General features: G+C 56.2%; 1 protein-coding gene across 2 annotated transcripts in view; it reads right to left on the bottom strand.

The window, feature by feature from the left end:
• Nucleotides 1-3503: 3503 nt before the first annotated feature.
• Nucleotides 3504-18685, bottom strand: part of SLC9A1 (solute carrier family 9 member A1) — a 56508-nt gene continuing 41326 nt past the window's right edge. Inside the window, exons 3-12 of one of the 2 annotated variants that reach the window (XM_073317972.1) lie at nt 16295-16545; nt 13438-13655; nt 12173-12375; nt 11290-11379; nt 10830-10900; nt 9824-9997; nt 9523-9637; nt 8506-8607; nt 8019-8091; nt 3504-6438 (exon numbers count right to left, since the gene is read on the bottom strand). In XM_073317972.1, coding sequence (XP_073174073.1) covers nt 6116-6438; nt 8019-8091; nt 8506-8607; nt 9523-9637; nt 9824-9997; nt 10830-10900; nt 11290-11379; nt 12173-12375; nt 13438-13655; nt 16295-16545 — 1620 coding nt within the window. In that variant the 3' untranslated portion in view covers nt 3504-6115. The remainder of the gene's footprint in view (nt 6439-8018; nt 8092-8505; nt 8608-9522; nt 9638-9823; nt 9998-10829; nt 10901-11289; nt 11380-12172; nt 12376-13437; nt 13656-16294; nt 16546-18685) is intronic. The other variant, XM_073317973.1, reaches the window with a different exon arrangement.

The following is an 18685-nucleotide window of genomic DNA, read 5'->3' on the forward strand; positions in this document are numbered from 1 at the left end:
GATGCCATCAGCTAACCTGGGGCAGGCTGGTTTACTATTTGAATGGAAGACCACCAGCCCTACTCACAGTGGGGATAGCCCTTCAACTGGGGGGGCCCTCTCTCTCCAAACCAGTGCTGGGGGACCTCATGCCGACAAAGGCATCTGCTTGCAAAGGATCTGACGGCAGACTTTAAGCATAGCTGTTTCACTTCCTATCCTAAATTGTTGGGCTGCGGGCTGTTAACAGTGCCCAGTTTCCCCTAGAAGTGGGTGTATTTCAGCTGTATGCAATTTGATTTCCTTATGGGGCTACAGTGGTGCACAAACGCTAAGTCAGTGACAGCACCTTTCAGCCAGGGTGGGGGGCTGCTATGTACATGCACCAGCATCCCGCCCCAGCTTCTCTACACCCCCATTAGCATCAGCATCTATTTAAAGAGACATGGGCCCAAGAATCCTCCACTGTTTCACATATGCTCCATACAAACAAAGCCAATGGGTGCCTGCTGGGGCCAGTATCGGGTGGCAGAGAACAGCCTTGACGCTCATTAGGAAGAGCTAGTTCTCATAGATCCACACCCAGGGGAGCAGAAGGTCCTGGGCAGTTAAGCTGTGGGGGTGGGTACTACCCGTACAACAGCTGTGCGGAGATCGACCCAGAACCAGGATCCTCCATCATGCAGGTTCTGTCCAGGCTTCTGACCCAGCACCTCCTTCTTGAATCTTCAGAGCACCAGGACAAGTTGTTGCTCGTTTAACACTGGACTGAAGGAGAGTCTGTCCTTCCCCTTCATTGTGCAAATCGGGGGAGACACAATCACACAGGCACCAGGGTGGGACATGAGGCTAGGGGTAGTGAATATCGCACAGGCTCTGCAGCGATAGACCAGGCTAAGGGGTAGCCAGGCCTGGAGCCAGCAAGCTGTTTTGCCAGGGCAGGCCAGACCCCCCCGCAGCCCTCCTGTTAAGCCCATGAGATACAAGCAGCCTCCCAGCAAACAGCCAGGCCTGGCTTGTTGCAGATTCCAGAAGGCTCCCCACCCCGGGGCGTATGAGTCAGGGCACCTTCGTAAGAGGGAGCTGGGCGCGACACTTGGAAAACTGGTGGAGTAACCAAAGCACTAGCGCCTTGACCCAAACCAAAAGGGAGAGCAGCCAGGAGGCTGCCAGGACAGGGCAGGGGGAGAAAGAAGAAATAGTCCAGTCCCCAGAGCAAGGTCCCATCTGGCTTCGTACCACTGCCCGAGCACAGCTGTCACAGCCAGAGTGAGGGGAACAGTCACCACAGCCCTAGAGAAGGATCGAGGACTTGCTCCGGCACTCCATGAGGACAAGGGCAGCACTCCCCTTGACTCCACCTCTCTGGTCCCTGATTACTCAGTTGGACCCACTCTTTTCCTTTCAGGCTCTGGCTAGCCTTGTGCCTAATCACAGAACTGGGAGTCAGGCCTCCTGGGCTCCATTCCCACTGACTTACTGGGTCAGCTGGTCATTGCCCTTCTGTGCCTCAGTTTCCCCACACAGAGGCACCGAGCAGCTTAGATTAACATTTTAAAACAGGCTTTGAGAGACAGAGCTAGAGACACGTCCATTCTTCTCTCTTCAACTGATACAGGCCCCAAGAGAGACTTCCAGCAGAAAAAGGTCATTGCTCCGACCCCTCCAGCACTATACGATACTTTACGACAAAACTTAGAACCTAAGGCCTGGGTCCATTAGAACAAGTGTCTGCTGCCAGGCCTTGATCTTTGTTTTTCCCCTGGTACGGCAGCTGATGATTTATGTAACTCCACTAGACTGGAGTCTACTGCAGACAACTCCCTGTAGGCCACGCCCACACATGGGCAGAATCAGGGTCAAAATGATCCATGCGGAGAGGCCACTGGAGTGGGACTGAGGAGCCCCACGTTCTATTTCTGGACAGCCAGGATTGAGCACTTCATCAGAAAGACAGCCCCTGCCTGGAGGCAGAAGGCCAATATGAACATGCTGGCTCTTCCGTTTGAGAGCCTCAACTCAACTGAGCCCCACTGGAAGGGCGCGTCCCTTTCATCTCTCTTTGCACAGGCCAGTTTGGCATTGTCACACCTGACAGCAGCAGAACGAGACAGATACAACAGGCAGAGGGGGATACACCCTAGGAAACTCTGCTGGCCAGTACCAAGTGGGGTTTGAGTTCTAGACAGAATAGCCACATGAAGCTGGGGTTGCCTCTATCTCCCCCCTGACACCGGGAGAAGAGCTGTCCAGTAGGAGGGGAGAGGGTATATTGCACTCCAGGATGATGGTGGCATGGCTAAGGGAGGCTCGGGGCTGGGACACAGATCTGGACTCATTTCTTGGCTCTGCTGCAGATTCCCTGTGTGACTGTGGGCAAGTCACTGAACCTCTCTGCACCTCAGCTGCCCCCTCAGTAAAGGGAAGATAACTATTCTCTTCCTCGCCCAGACGTCTTCGGTCTTGGGTGCCTGTAAACATCTTGCGACAGGGGCTGTCTGATTCCAGATGAGTACAGCGCCTGGCACAATGGGGCCATGTTCTCAGCTGAGGCTGCTAGATCACAAGTAATAACCCTCGGCAGCATCTGCCCAACTCCCCACATGCTTTGTAGCCAGCCTTCTACAGCCAGGATCAATTCAGGCCCCAGGCGATTGGAGACAGACTCCAAAGAGCTTGTTTGGATCCTTTGGAGTGGCAGGGCTGCCTGCATTGAAAATTAGGGATCGCCCTAAAAATAGTTCCATCTGTCCTCCTAAACCCAGTTTAGGGAGCGTGCAGACGGCCCCTAGTTTCTGAGCATCGGTCTGCCCACCTAGCATCCGAGAGAGACCACACGTGAATGTGCACTGCCATCTGCTGGCTGGAACTCCATCTGCCTCCAGGCCAGTGTCCTGCTGTGTCACCCACCTGCCATGAACATCAGTGTCCCTGGACGCTTACAAGTGAGTCCTGCCTCCTCCATCCTTTGGGAATGCTCCCGGTCTCAGGACTACCCCCTATGGGCCTCGCTCCGCAAGCAACAGCGGCAGCAACCAGCCTGCGAGTGGGTTCTGCAAATGCCAAGCGGAAGTGCCCTAGACTGCTACTAGCTTTGGGTTTGCACTGCCAGGCTCGGCTGCAGCATGACAAGGATGCTCTAGGTTACTGCTCATCTTAGGTGCATCAACAGCCCTTGGTGGTGGGGCTCAGCGTAGTGCTCCAATTCCAGAGGTAGGGAAGAAGCAAGATAAATGATGCAACCCCCAGGCAGACCATCTGGTCGTAGCTATTAAAGGGAAGGTTTGCAGTAGCTAAAGCAGAGAAGAGGAGTGAGGAGGGCCTAGTGCCAGCCCTGTTGCTGACTCACCATGTTAGCATTTGGCAGAGTGCAGCCAGGGTAACTCGGTTTCCCCATCTGCAGGAGGATAGTACTTACCTACCCGCAAGGTGGTGGGATGGCTACTTATAAGCGCTGCTTTGAGGTCTTTGACTGGAAGCTTCTAGAGAAGAGGGTGGAAGGGTCCAAGGTCAATGAAAACCACTAAAAATTAACATTAATTTATTAGAATAGTCATGAAAAAAGATCTTCTTTACAGGTGTTTTATACAAGAGAGAATTTTCATTGCTTAATTATTCCTTCCGGAGGCAGAGCACTGCACATGCCCCCAGAGACAGGCACATTCCTGTGGACTCCCTGCCTCTGGGCGCTCCGAAGCCATGAGCTGCAGAGACCCCTGCGTCAGAGAGATATTGCACGTCAGAGGAAAACCGCGCCGCCCGCCCGCCCCCTAACCCCGGCCCTGCGAACGGGCTGGGTGAGCAGGCGTGCGGGAGGCTCGCTCTTTGGATGGCGGAATGGATTCACAGATGGAGCAGGCTGGGTTGAGGCATGCGCCCCAGCCAGGCCCACCAAGTCACTGGACACACACACAGCATTTACTAAAGGCAGACAGGCTAGGAGGATGCTGTTTGCGCAGGCAGACACCGTGTGACTAAAAGGCACGGCGCAGGGCACAGAGCAGAGCGCTCCAACTGGGCTGTCTAAGTGCTGCTGGAGGAAGACAGGCACCAGAAGGGCTCGCTAGGTGGCAGGTGCCCTTAAAGCCAAACTTGCGGCACGCCCTGGAGTGCCCTCGACAGGAGGGGAAGCACCCACGGGGTCTCAAGAACTGAAGACTTTCTGCCTGCTCCAGAATGGACAGCCTGGGCCCTCGTCCCCTCCCCCATGCCTGCCTCCCCCTGGCCCCAGTTTTACATACACGGCCCCAAAGCAGTAGCTGTTCTATGTGACAGCCCCTTGACGGGCAGCCCCAAGGATACCTCCGGCCACTAACAACCTAGGAGCCCCTCTCTGAATACAAAGGAGGGGAGCAAAGCTTTGCAGCCCAGGAAAACTAGACCCAGACTCCCAGGACAGGGGGAGCGTCGCAATAGCCAGTTCCAGATTCTCCCACCCAGCATGGGAGGAAAGCGGCCCACCAGCAGCACAGGGGTGGGGATGGCACCGTCCAGGGGGTAGTTTGGAGCAGGAAGCTGTACTACATGCCAGGAAGCAATCAGAGATGCCCATGAACAAGTCCATCAGTGTGGGAGGAGGACTACCAGCTCTGGGAACACTCTACAGACCCCAACCCCTGGAGCCTGTTCGGTTGTGAGGCCATGGCCCCGTTTCCCTGGACTTTCCCCTTTGGCGGAGAGACTTCCCTGCCTGTCAGAGGCCATTAAAGCTTTACATTAAAAAAAGTGCAGTGTGAGGCCAAGGAGGAAGCATCCCCAGCCAGGCAGGGGGAGTGGCTTGGACGTCCCAAGGCCCAAACCAGATTCATTAAGTCACCAGGTAAGAAAATATCCGCAGCAAAAAAAAGAAAAAAAGCGCATTCTCTATGTACAATAAACCCATCCAACCATCTTTGGTTCAGAAACGCTCCTTGCTTTTATACAGAGGGGTGTGTGTGTGGGTGGGTGGACTCCTAGATCATCAGATCAGAAAGTCCCCAACCAAGTGGGGTGGGGGTCAGGGCATTCTACACAGTGACTGTGCCCCGAATAGGGAGGGAGTGCGCAGCACAACGGACTGACCCTGGAGGGGACGATGGATGGGCTGGGGCTCAAGCTCCCCAGCAGTAGATTACTAGCGACAGCTTTTAAGTGAGAGAGAGAACGCAGAGCAAAAGGAGACTTTCAGGGCATGGAACCACAGTGACCCCCTCTAGCTATATGGGGGTTTTACCCACCCCCCATTGAAGAACCTAAAATGCTGCATTCACCCCAACCCTGAACAAATACATTTAAAAATCTGGCTGCCGGGGGGGGAGGGCGACAGCCTGGCAGATGGAGGCACCAGCCAATGCAAGGCGACAGCGGCCACAGCACCGACTGCAGTTCTAAGCCAAGCTGGGCCCCTGCTGAGCTGGGGGAGAGGGTGAGCCGCGCACCCTTGAGGCTGCTGGAAGGAGATGGGCTGTGTGTTAGCACCTGCAGCAGAACAGCAAGGGGTTTCCAGCTCCTCTGCTAAGGGTCACCCTCTGGTTACAACAGCCTCAGCAGCAAGGCAGGCTGCTGCGCTGGCTCTGGGACAGGGACGTGAACTTACAGCGGGTAACCAAGCTGGGCAGAGGCTAAGCCCAGAGTCCTGCTTCCCTCATGCAGACTGTCCGGGGAGTAACCCACAGCCACACATGTTGCAACAATCCCTGAGTTGGTAAAGATTAGGGTTGCATCTGGGGCAGGGTAAACAGCACAGATCTGCCCTTGGGGGAAGTTTCTCCAACAGCTGCGAAGCGCCTGGGTAAGCCAACTCTGCTGGTAAACAGGCTCCTGTCGAGCAGGGCTCCTTTGGGATTCCCCCGCATTCAGCGAGCATCGCGGCACTACCAAGGGAAAGCGGGCCAGGGCAGCGCATGAAAGCTGAAGAACCAGGCTGGAATGCATGGGCTCCCCTCCTCGCTGAAAGTCACTGGGGTCTTCTCCTCCGCTTGGGCAAGGGATTCCTCACCTGCCACAGCCAACGCTCACTCGGCAGCGCTGCCCGGGCAGCAGCCCCATTCCACCCTCCCAAACCCAGAGAGTCGCGCCGGGGAACCAATGGGAAATAAAAATCCGTGTGTGTGCAAGCAGCTCCCCCTGCAGGCCAGATCTGGCAATGCACCCACTGCTACTGCCCTTTGCGGATGAACGGCTCGCCCTCCTCAGGTTCGGGCTGAGGCCCAGGGTCACTCAGGCACCGCATCATTCGCTGGTTGCTGGGGCTGTCGCCGGCCCCTGGGGTGAAGACGTCGTCAGTGCCCGGGGAGGAAGACTCCTTCACGTGCATCACGAGCCCTTCCTCGTCCTCCTCGGGCGAGGGTGGGAGGCGGCTCAGGCCCTTCAGCTCCTCGTTCACCAGGTCGACGGACTCCGGAGACTGGGGTGAGGCCGGGTCGATCGTGATGATAGGTAGGTTCCCCGAGTCCGACTTGGGCTCATACGCCAGCGGGTCTGGAGAGAGGGAGCGGGGCGAACACCGTCACCATCTCAGCACCACACACAGCTGCCCTCAATTCACTCAGAGGGCCAGGTGGAGTTTTCTTAGACCACTCATTAAAAAACAGTGTGAGGGAAGTGGAGTCTAGTGGTTAGGGCAGGGGGGGATGAGAGTCAGGACTCCTGGGTTCTATTCCCAGCTCTTGAAGAGAATATGATCTAGTAATCGGGGCTGGGGGGGGACTCAGAGTACAGACTCTTGGGATCTGTTTCTACTGCTGGGAGCGTGAGCAACTGGTTGGTGGGTGGGGTGGAGGGCTGGGGAAATGGGAGTTAGGACTTCTGGGTTCATTCCTGGCGTTTTGAGACTCTGGGCAAGTCACTTGGCCCATTCCTAGCCTCGGTTAACTTGTACGTAAAAAGAGTTCACGATACTACTGACTGACCACACAGGCAAGTCTGAGGCTTCAGTCAAGGTCTGTAAAACGCTTTGAGATGACAGTTTTATACATGGCAATAAATCGTCACAAACCTCATGCCCAGAGCGAGGGCAGAGTTTACTTTCTAAAGAGCGAACACTCAAGGCTTAAAAAAACCAAACGCCGAGGAGACGGGACCCTTTAAGGCAGCCCCACTCACCCGGCTGGCTAGGAAGCCCAGGAGAGAGGACACTGCTAGCTCAGCACAGATGCCGGCTATGTAAAAACAGGGCTTGAGCTGCATGCACCTTTTTGAGTGTCCCAAGAATATTTGCTTTGCCTGGGGCTCGGGACAGCGTATGGGAATCTACAGCGTATGGTCCCTGCCTACAGGGCCCAGTTTGAGCTGCATGCATGACACCTTCCCCGAGCAGGAGGCTCAGCGGCAGACTCAGAGCCTCATCTTCAGGGTGCTGAGCACGCCCGACTCTAACAGAAGTCAGTGGGAGCTCAGCACCCCGGGAACTGGGCCCCGAACAGCTGTGGGTCACCTATGCGGCAGCAACTGGACCTTGCCAGGAACAGCTCGCTCCAGACAGCTGGAAAGGCTGCCCCCTGGTGGCCATGGGTGGGAACGGTCAGCATTTCTGACCATTTCCTCTATACTTAACGTTCTCACTCCAAACGGCAATGTGGGTTTCTTTTCTATTCCCTGGGTGTTTGATTCAGACCTTGCCAATACAGTGTTCCTCAAAGTGTTGGACATGCTTTGGGGGGGAGGAGAAGGGGATGGGGAGGAAGAGGGGGAAACGACACATAGGACTAGCGGGGGGGGGGGGGGCCTGGACTGGTGGGCGTGGCAGTTTCCCCCTGCGCTGTCCTGCTAATGTGGCTAGGCCAAAGCGAGGGGCAGCAGGAGTTCAGCTAGATTTTAGGGGGAGTTTGTCACACTGGGAACTGAGCAAGGCTGGTCTGGAAGCAAGAGGAACAGGAAACTGCAGGGGACTGTGTCATCATGACCAGAGCTGGCCTTTAAAAGGGAAGTGTGAAGAGCAGAAGGGGTCACTATCAGCACAAGTGCAGCAGAACAGTTGCTGTAAGCAACACCCCATCACCAAGTCTCCCGTGTCATCCCAAGCCACCTTTTACCCTCCCCCTCCAGAAGCCCCCACATACCTGAGCCGATGCGTGCCCTGGACATTGTGGGAGAGTCGAGCTTGTGTGCTGGGACTGTCAAGTAATTGTTTATCTGAAATCAGAAGGCAAAGCGGGCATGAGCTCACATTTCTAAAGGGCCAGGACAGGGGTCTTGCTGTGGGCAGCACCCCACTGGGGATGGGGCGAAGAGAAGCAGTGAGGCTCCCAGTGGATCCACAGGAAACAGATGCACCATTCCCAGCTGCAGAGATAGCAGCAGGAGCTCTGGGCCGGCTCAGCTGCTCTGGTGAGGGATGCACCTTAGGAACAGCTGGCGGGGTTACTTAAATGCCCTAAACCCCACCGTTGTCAGGAAGGAGAGCCACGGAGGGTCGCCACATTTCACTGGCTGCCACTTGGGCCCAGCCTGTAACGTCTCCTTCAGCGGTAGTGAGAAATGCTCTGTGCAAATGCCCCCCTGACCCGCCCCAGCAGCCAGCTGTCAGCTCCCGCCTCTCCAGCGCACCTTCTGCTCCAGCTGCCGAGCCTTTTGCCTCCTCAGCAGCATCTGGTTCCAAGCTTCCTCGTAAGGGTCGGCCACCAGCGTGTGCCGGTTGTATGATCGCAACTGAGGAGGAACCCAAAAGGGATCAGGGTAAGAAACATGCAACGCACCCACTCTCGGTCGCAGAGCCCTGGATCCTGCCGTGTGAGAAGCTGAGCATGTTCCCCAGCACAGGGACAGAGCTGTCGGCAGGTTTCCAAGGAACTCCCAGCATGGTATTTCCACACGTCTCTTGAGCTGGCCGCAAAAGTCCACAGATTTCATCACAAAAACCAATGAGACTGGTGCTCCTAGCTCACCGAGGAGCCCCCAAGGAATGACCCCCACTCACCCTCCTGGCTGGCTACAATAGCCCAGCCATGATCAGAGTTCAGCAATGCCTCTCCTACAGCAGCTTCCCTCCTCCACTCCCCTCTGGCTGTGCAAGGCAGCACAGGTGACATTTGCCCCCTACTCCACAGCCGAGAGGCTCTCTCTGGAAGCCCCTGACCCTTCCCACCTGGAGGCCCCAGCTGAGATCAGGTCCCCCTGTGCTGCACCAAAACACAGTTCCTGCCCCCAAGAGCTTACAAGCCAAGGGCAGGATTATTTTCCCTGTTCTACAGCTGGGGAACCAAAGCACAGTGAAATGCCATGACTTGGCCCACATCACAGACGGTGGCAGAGCTGGAGAATTGAACCCAGATCTCCTGGGTCCCAAACCAGGGCCTTAACCACAAGGCCAGCTTTCCTCCCCACACCAAGTCAACCTCCAGCCCAGCTGTGTGGTTCTTCAGGTCAGTGGGGGTCCCACTTCAGCCTCGGTACAGCCTAACTAGGGAAGGGGAGGAAAGGACTGGGAATTGCGAAGGTAGACAATGGGGACGAGGCAGGTAAGTACACTAACGGGTGGGTAGGAAATGCAACACGGGCTCCAGCTGCCCAAGGGGATGGGCTGAGCCGCAAGGGGGCAGCCTGGGGCTAGATTCGGGTCATTACCCTCTGCCTGGTTTTCTGGAGGTTGTTGCGCAGGATTTTCCGGATCTCCTCCTCTTTGTCCTTGGACAGCGCTGGCAGGATGCGCTTCACGGGCAGGGCTTTGGGATTGATGTTCCTGAACAGACAGACAGCAAAGATAAGGGAGGAAGCGAGCCTCAAAGCCGGGCTTTATGGCAGCCGTGCGGGGAGGCACTGGGAAGAGGAGGCTGAGCAGAACGGCGGGAAGGAGGGATTTAGAGCCAGTGGGAGCCGCTGACAGAAGTTAGCTACCCCTGTAAAGCAAACAGCAGGGTGTACTCACTGCATGGAGACCGTGGAGATGGCAGAGGGGATCTTGCCCAACCCTCCACTCTCCACCAGCTCGATGGCTTGTTTCATCTCCATCTTGTGATAGAAGGCAATCAGCTGTGGCTCCTTGGACCGCTCGCCCGCGATCAGGCACTTCTTCATGTACTTCTTGTTGAAGCGATTCAGCCTACCCAGGGTGCGGGGATGGGGAGAGAGAAGGAGATGTGTCAGGAAGTGACTCTAAAGTCCCCCACCCCATTTGATTAGTGTCATGCCCAGCGTCCTTGTGTCTTCCCATAGAACCAGCGAGCCCAGCAGATCAAAAGGGTTCGGTGCTTCTGGGTGCGGAGGAGTCTGGGCCCAGGCGTCAGACACGCTCCCCCCGTGCCCAGGGCCCCAGTATGCCTCAGAGACTGAAGAGCTGCACATGCCCATCAGCTACAGGTGACACCAAGGCCAGAGGGCTACCCAGGACCGGCCAGCGCAGCTCCTGCAGCATTGGCATCGGATCCACTGAGCACAGCAGAGGGTTGCTGGGTCACGCGGCGAAAAAAACAAAGGCACAGATGCACCCTGCTGCCAGTGCTGACCCTCCCGTGCCTGGCAAATCCTTCCCTCACTCGGTAGCGAGTCCCCCATGCTCTCTGGCAACCCCACTACACAGAGCAGGCAGCCAGGAGGTAGAGCCAAAGCTGAATTTCCCATGCAGTTTGGGAACGTGCTCTGGGCTGCAATTGGCTGGGTGGAATCAGAGGGCATCCTGGCTGGTGCGGGGAAGAGGACAAGGGAATACAGGCCTCTGGCACAGCATAGCTCCGTGCGGCTGCACCACCTCCCTGTGCTTCTCACCATGGGTTCCTGGAATGAGGCGGAGCGGGATTTCAGGGCATTGCGGGAACTGGGGGACCTGAGCTTGCTAGGCCGCATCTAAAAAACTCTGGCTTCTTTCCCCAGCTTCCCCCCACCGCCCGCACGCCTGCCGGCGTCGGAAAGCCTGCACACACGGGAGCCGCACTCACTTGTCTTTCCAGTGGTGGTGGCCGTAGTGACCACATATATCCTCGATGCCAGTCAAGAGATGATCCAAGAACTGGAGAGGGCGCAAAGCAAAAGCGTGTGTTCAGCCTCGGGAGTGTGCACCGGCCAGACCTCTCTCCCCACCCCTCCCAGTTAACCCAGGGCTGGTGGGCTGCCATGCTGAACCTTGCTCAACTGAGGCACAGCTCCAGGAGGATCGGCCTCTGGGTGGCAGCACAGACCTATCCTGACTGGCTGCTCGGTTAGAGAATGTGCACTAAAAACCGACAGTCCTTTAACAGCCCCCCTTACTTTGGATACCAGCTCACAGGCAGCGCCTGCTCTGCATGCCAACCTGGGTTACAGCCTCTGGGGCAGGGTAGCAGAAACAGAAGAGGACTAAGGCAGAGAAGCGCAGGAAAGCAGCGCCAGGGAGGGACCCCGGGTTGGGAGAGCCATTACCTGGGTGTGAATCTCTTCATTGATGGAGCGTTTCGTCTCTTGCTTCTTCTTCACAGCCAGCAGATCCACCAGGGGGCGAATGGTCATCCCCTAGGGAGGAGATTATACCCCCGTGAGAACCCTCACCCAGCTGAGAGCGTGAAGCACTGGCATCAACCCTGGTGGTGGCACCATCCTTACCCTGGAGCAAACCCTGCCCTCTGGAGTCAGTCCTGTTACATGACACTATGGACCCAGGCACTCCAGGTCCCTTCTACCTCCTCCAAGGCCTAGGACTGTCACTACTGGAGATAAGAATCAGGCCGTATATTTTCTAGCTGGGTCGTACCCCTCTGTCTGTGAGGTGCAAGCCACCCTCCTGTCCCTTTGTGCCATGGGAATCCCACGGTTGGTCCCCAGGAGGCTGACATTATAGGGGGACCTTTCCTTATAATAGACACCGAAGCACAGAGGTGATGCCAGGCAGCGGCTGGAGTCACTCGGGACTTATGACCTTTGAAAGCTGCTGAGAATCACGAAGCTCACAAAGGGACAAATCTTCAGCACACGTGGCGTTTCGCAGCCAGCGATCACGAAGAGCTGGACAAAGGCAGACAAGTGTCACTACCCCATTCTACAGACAGGGCAGCGGAGGCACAGAGAGTGGGAGGGATCTGCCCACAGTCATGGAGTGAGTCAACAGCAGAGTGAGGAACGTCCAGAGTTCCTTGCCAGGGTGGGTCGCTGGGCTGTCCCACAGCTCATCCTTGACAGCAGCCATGGACCCCAACATCTGCTCCTCAGCCAGAAGTGCCAGGGAAACAACATTCCTGACTGACTCCTATCATCACATTGTCAGGGTACCTGGCTATGCACCAAGGCCAGGAAGGGGAGTTCCACCTACCTGCACGAAGACCGTGAAGAAGATGACCGTGATGATGGCTGTGAGGAACATGTCTCTCATGTCAAAGTGCTTGTAATCCAGGAGGTAACCCAGCGAGAAAGCAATGGCCCCTCTCAGGCCACCGTAGGCAATGATGAACTGGTCCTTTGGGGTCAGTTTTACAATGCGGAATTTATTGATGAACCAGGTGAGGCCCAGGACACCTAGAGAGCAAGCAGGGAGGACAGAACAGACCTCCTCCAGGTTACACAAGCAGAGTCACATTCACACACACACGTCCCACCCCGCCGGTCAGCCCCTGACAGATACCAGCCATGTTATTCCATCAGCAGAACCGGTCACATGCAGCACAAACCATTTCCATTGGGGGAAGGGGTGAAACACAGAGCGCTCCAGTGAAAGCAAAAGGCTGACACTGCTAGAACCCCCATGCTCTGTGAGGGTCCCTCTCCCCCATCCCAAATCTTGGCTTGCAACCCCCAAGCTCTAACCATCTTAGTCCCCGGCCTCTAGACGCAGCATATTGTCTGGTACAGCCTGTGCTAGAACCTGTCACGGGTCTGAGCCCAGCCCAGGCTGGCAGTAGCCAGATACCCCCACTTGGAGGCTGCTCAGGGCTTGGGCAGGGCAGGTCTCAGTCCAGTTCCCCATGGACAAGTGTCTACAAAGGAAAATCCCAACTGTCCCTTGCCTGAGGGCTGGAAGGGGCCACGCAGGCTAAGCAGCCTCCCCCAGGGGGGCTCTGTAGCCCAGGTCAGAGGCAGTGTCAGAGAAGGGAATGGCGATGGGGCGTGCGCTCCTGTTCTGTGGATATGCACAGGCCCCTTTGGGCTCCAGGGGAGTCAATCCAGTGCTCAGTTCACCCAAGGGAGAACACTGGGTGGGATCTTCCTAACAGGGGGAAAGTGGCGTCTAGGGACCAGTCTGGCCCCTAGCCTGGTTCAGCCTGTGACCCGAGGCAGGCTGGAACCCAGCCCTCCAGAGGCGAAGTGCTGGGGCGCGAATGCAGCCTGGCACTGCCAGAAGCCCCAATAAAGGCTCCTCCCAGCCCCCCTCCGCAGTGCTGCATGCTCCCTAGAAACCAGACAACTGCAGCCTTCCAGCAACGTGCTCTACCTAGCGAGGACAAGAATAGCAACAGCCCCTATCTAGGGCTCCGAGAGGAGCCAGCTTCACATGGCAGTACCGCTGCTCTCCAGCTCTGGGGGTTTTGCGTGAGAGCGACCCCACCAGAAGGGGCAGTCCCCAAGGCCCCAGCACCTCACCTAACACCCTGGCGATGAGGCAGAAGATCAGCGTGCTGATGATGAAGGTCCAGTTCCAGTAGTGGTTGCCGGCCACGGTGGAGACCCCCAGGAAGATGAAGATCAGGGTCTCACTGACGCTGCTCCACATCTTCAGGAAGTACTTGATGGTGGTGTGGGACTTGTGGGAGATGTTCGCCTCCACGTAAGGGCGCATGACCACGCCGGAGGCAATGAGCCTGCAGGGAGGAGGAGGAGGAGGGGAGAGGACTTAATACACCCATGGAAACCAGCACCCAGCAGGATTGTCCATCAGCTCCTTGCCCTGGGAGCAGCACTGGCCTCAGCGGCACCTTAGGGCTTCTCTGGCTTATCACAGCTCAGCCAGTCAGCAGAGACCCGATAAGAGAAAGGCAGCGCTGCACAGCCTGAAGGACAAACACCAGTGCAGGTGGGGCCGGAGTCCGGGACCCACCTGCAGCTACTTGGAGCCACCAAGGAAAGCAGGAGAGGAGTTCCCGGGCAGGGCACGGCTCAGGAACTTGACTGGACACAGGCTGGTGCTGGAATTCAGCCCTGCCAGGCAGAGGTGCTTTGTTAGCAGAGTGCCCAGCATGCTGCATCTGGCATGCTGGCCTCTCTGGCAACAAAGCACTGCAGTGACTCACCAGGCCCACAATGCAGCTGATAAGGCTCCATTCACAGCAGGAGTGACAGGCAGGGGAAGGAGGCGGCAAGGCCTCTCTCTAGCCCCAAGGGCAGGGCAGGAGAGGTTGCAGAAGCAGCCTTAGTGTGTGTAACACAACGAGAGCTCAAGCCACCTGCAGTAAAAGCAAACTCTTCAGGTTCTCCAGGATCACTAAAGGTACGGGCTAAGCTGCAATAAAAGACTCACAGCACGGCCACAGCTAGCCCGAGTCAGCTGACTCTCGGGGCACAAGGCTTGGGCTGCAGGGCTATAAAACTGCACCATAGACTTTCAGGCTGCAGCCTGGGCTCTGAGACCCTCCCCGCTGGCAGGATGTCAGGGTCTGGGCTCCAGCCCCAGCTCAAAGGTCTACACTGCTATTTTTAGCCCTACATTCCCAGTCAATTGACCTGGGCTCTGAGATTCGCTGCCGCGGGTTCGCAGTGTAGATGTACTCTAAGGGGCTCAGCATCCGTCCACGGGTAGGAATGGAGCAGCAAAACTGACCATGCCTATTGTTACAGGCCTGCCACAGAGCTAGAGTCGCTGGAGCAAGAGGCTGGGTTCTATTGCTAGCTTTGATTGGTGTGAGCTTGAGAAAGACTTCTCTTATGCCTCAGTTTCCCCATCTAACATGCCTGGAGGCCTTCTGATGACAGTGCTACCTGAGTGCAGAACAAGATTACTGCTGAGAAGGAATTAAGTGGTCCGTCCTCAAGTTCACTCTCCAGGACAGTTTCCACTTCTGGAACTAACATGATGGACATTTGAATTCCTGTCCCCATGCAATTTAAAACCCTGAAAAAGCCTCTGATCCTCTGCAGGGTTTGGCTCTTGCTGGTGACCACCGTAGGCCCGACTGACGAACAGGAAATTCGCACTCGGTTAATCATGGTGATACAGTTCGTAGCAGTCCCTTCCGGCCTTGGAATCGATGGTCACTAGTCTGAGACTTCCCAGAATTACTTCCTGTTTGAACTACAGCAGGCCTTAGAGAAATCCCCAATCTTGAATTAAGAATTGCCAGGAAGGGAGGATCCGTAAATTGCTCTAATGGTTAACCACCCTCACCCTATTTCCAGTTCAGTTCCTCTAGGTCAGGGGCTCTCAAACTTCATTGTACTGCGATCCCCTTTGGACAATAAAAATTACTATCTGACTCCAGGAGGGGAGAGTGAAGCCCAAGTCTGCCTGATTTCCACTGCCCGGGTTGGGGAGCCAAAGCCAGAGCCCCACTGCCCTGGGTGGGGAAGGGGTCAAAGCTGAAGCCCAAGGGCTTTGGCCCAAGCCAGGGGGTCTGTAACCTGAGCCCCATCGCCCAGGGCCGAATCCCTCAGCTTCAGCCCCGAGCCCCAGTAAGTCTAAGTGAGACCTGGCAACCCCATTAAAATGAAGTCCCGATCGCAGTTTGAGGATCGCTGCTGTAGTGCAAACCCCTGATGTAGGTGCATTGCACTGAAATAACACAGGCTTTCCCCAGCTCAGCAAGTCTATGCTAGGGCCCTGCACTAGCAGAATCAACTGGGGCAAGCGCATAGCAGGTATCACTGGGGCCAAGAACATGGCCTGATTCAAAGAGGGACTGGAGGTTTCTGCAGAGAACAAGACGATCTGGAGCTATTGCAGGAAACCCTAGAGCACGCTGTGAGGGATCATAACCTGCTGTGTCAGGTTAACACAAGCTCTAACAGGGGTCAGGAGGAGATTTCCCCAAGGGCAGATTATCCCTTAGCTGCCTACTGCAGGATTTCTTCCACCCTCCTGTGAAGCCGCCATCAGAGAATGGATGCTGGCTTAGATGGATCAGGGGTCTGATCCAGCGTGACCACTGTTACATCCCTAGTTATGTCACTAGGGTGCGTATACACTTAAAACACTCCAGTGGCCCAGCTGCACTGCTCTAGTATTAGACACTACCTACCCCGGCATAGGTCTCTCCCAGCACTGTAAATAACCCACCTCTCTGAGAGGTGGTAGCCTGGTCAAAGGAAGAACCCCACTGTTGACCCAGGGACTTACGGTTGTTGCTCGGGGGGGTGGGGTGGATTTTTCACACCCAAGTGACTTCGTTATGCTGACCTAGTTTTCTAGTGCAGGCCAGGCCAAACGCAGCTCAACCCAGATAACTAAGCCCGGGCAGAGAGCAGATCAGCGCGCTGACCGTGACGGTCCTGCCCAGCCCGTACTCACGCCATGATGCCGGAGAGGTGGAAGAGCTCGGCCGACAGGTACGCCATGTAGCTGTAGAGGAAGACGAAGAGGGGCTCAATGACGCGGATGTGGGAGGTGAAGCGGGAGGTGAAGGCGGCAATGACTCCATAGATCACGCCGACGAAGATGCCGCCCAGGGACACCACAAAGAAGCTGAGGAAGCCCAGGATGATGTCAAGAACGGTCACCTGCTCGAAGTTGGCATACTCTTCGAAGAGGTGGTAGAGCACCTGGAAAGGGAGGGGAGGGCGAGAGAGTTGGGGCGATTTCAAGCAGCCAGCCATGCTCCTGTGAAGCGCAGGGAGGGTGGGCTCTCCCCCTGGGGGGAGCTCTGATCAGAGGCTGCCAACACAAGTTCTGCATCAAAGGGACTAAGCATTAGTCTCTGACATGGCAAGGAAACATAGCGAAGCCCCTGGTTCCATAGCCAGCACCCGCCCTGCTGTGCGCAAACCCTTTGGTAACTGCTGTCCTGGAATATTTGTTCAATCAAATCAAATGCAAAAGCAAGTGGCGCTCGGCTGCGTGCGACACACCAACACCCCTAGGGATGCAGCAGCTGGGAAAGGGTAGGGGGGAAACCAGCCCTACGGGCTCCCTTCCCTTCTGATTCGCTGGTGCTTCCCTTGATCTCAGCACCCTGCCTGCAGGGAGCATGGCTCTCCAAAGCAAGCCTCGTAGCTCTTATTGTTTAAAGAAAAGGAGGACTTGTGGCACCTTAGAGACTAACCAATTTATTTGAGCATAAGCTACAGCTCACTTCATTGTATCCCAGGAGGGCCCAGAGGCGCCAACTGCAACACAGGCCTCCTTGTGTCTGTACAGCTCCTAGCACAGTGAGACAGAGGCCCTGCTCGCAGTCTAAAACGGACAAGACAGATTAAGGGTGGGGTCCCCCCGGGCTATGGAGATTGAAAAGTCAGAAGCTCCTGTGGGCTGCACACTGTAACAGCAAGTGGAAGACCATCAAAATCCAAGAATCCCTGCTCAAGTTCGGCTATCTGGCTGCAGGCACAAGGTTGCCTGGTTAGTTCATTGCACACTGTGGCTGATCCATGAGCCAAACCCAGCATAGCCGAGATGACTTTCAGGGCTACAGGATTCAGCTCCAAGTACTGTGTCAGCCGCAGCAGAGCAATGGGCTAAGCACCGTCAGCTGCAGCATTCGCCCTGGAACAGCACTTTACCACCAGGCCGCCATGCATGCAAAGAGCTGGTGCCTTCCCCACGACCTAGCAAGAGCAGTTAAGAGCCTGTGGGGCAGAGAGTCTTGGGCAGACAGCGGGACAGGCACGACTCCTCTCTCTTTGCTTGCCCATCAGTTTCCTCATCACCCTTGGTAGGCTGTTGAGCAGCCCACGCTCTGAAGCGGACAGAAGGGACATACAGTAAGAGCCATTGTACCCAAAAGGAGCACAGAAGATTACAAGGAAGGGGGAGGCGTTCTGCTGTCTGTAGCACTAACCTCTAGACACCGAGGCAAGCCAACGCCTGCACTCTCACAGCCAGCCCTTGGACTGGGATTTCCCTTGGAAACACCCAGGCCCAGAGCCCTACTTCATTCCTGGGACGCTGCTTTTGCTTCCCTGCCGCAGGCTTGTGGGGAAGCGTCCGCATCTCGCCAGAAGAGACTATTGCCCCGAAGATTACAGTAAAGGCCAGTCTCTTCCTCTTCAGGGCTCTATCTACACAACCCCCTCAGGGCCAGGGTGTAGCTTAGCCCCACGGGACCTTAACCCTGCCCCCAAGAGCCTTCCATCACAGTCACCCATCTATAGCCAACCTCCTTGCTCAGTGCTCTAGAGCAGCCCAGGGGCCAGGCTAACGCAGATCCCTTTTCTTTCATTTCACACCTGGGACACAGGTGTGGGGCAATCATGCTGATAGCCAGGGTGGGTACAGCATCAGTCAGGATGTAGACCCCAGCTTCCACTTAGCTAGAGCATCCTGATAATTCTTTCCTTTCTATTGCTCGGCGACGCTCCTCCGCCAGTTTCCATGGCACTGGGCTGCAGTTTTACAGCCTCTTCTCCTGAAAGGTCGAGCTGTTTATTCAGAACTGGGCTCTTAAAACAACTTTCTGGAGGGAAGGCTTCTTAAGCGCAATGATTGCAGCAGCCGAACAGGTCCCCCTGGGAGGGACTGGTTCTGCCCTGCATAAACTGGGGATGGAAGAGAGCCATGATCCCGCCCTCCAGTCAGTCAGCCGCACCTGGGCACCCAACAAAGGGATAAACCTGTTAGACAAGTTGCTATCTGCAGAGCTGGAGGCCCTTCCCCAATACAGGAAGGGCCAGAAATCTCATACGCCCAGCCTAGCCCAGGGTGGGTCAGCAAACCCCACTCCTTTCCCGCGCCTGCCCACCTGCT

This window comes from Lepidochelys kempii, chromosome 19, assembly GCF_965140265.1.
Source record: "Lepidochelys kempii isolate rLepKem1 chromosome 19, rLepKem1.hap2, whole genome shotgun sequence".
NCBI classification, from domain to species: Eukaryota; Metazoa; Chordata; order Testudines; family Cheloniidae; genus Lepidochelys; species Lepidochelys kempii.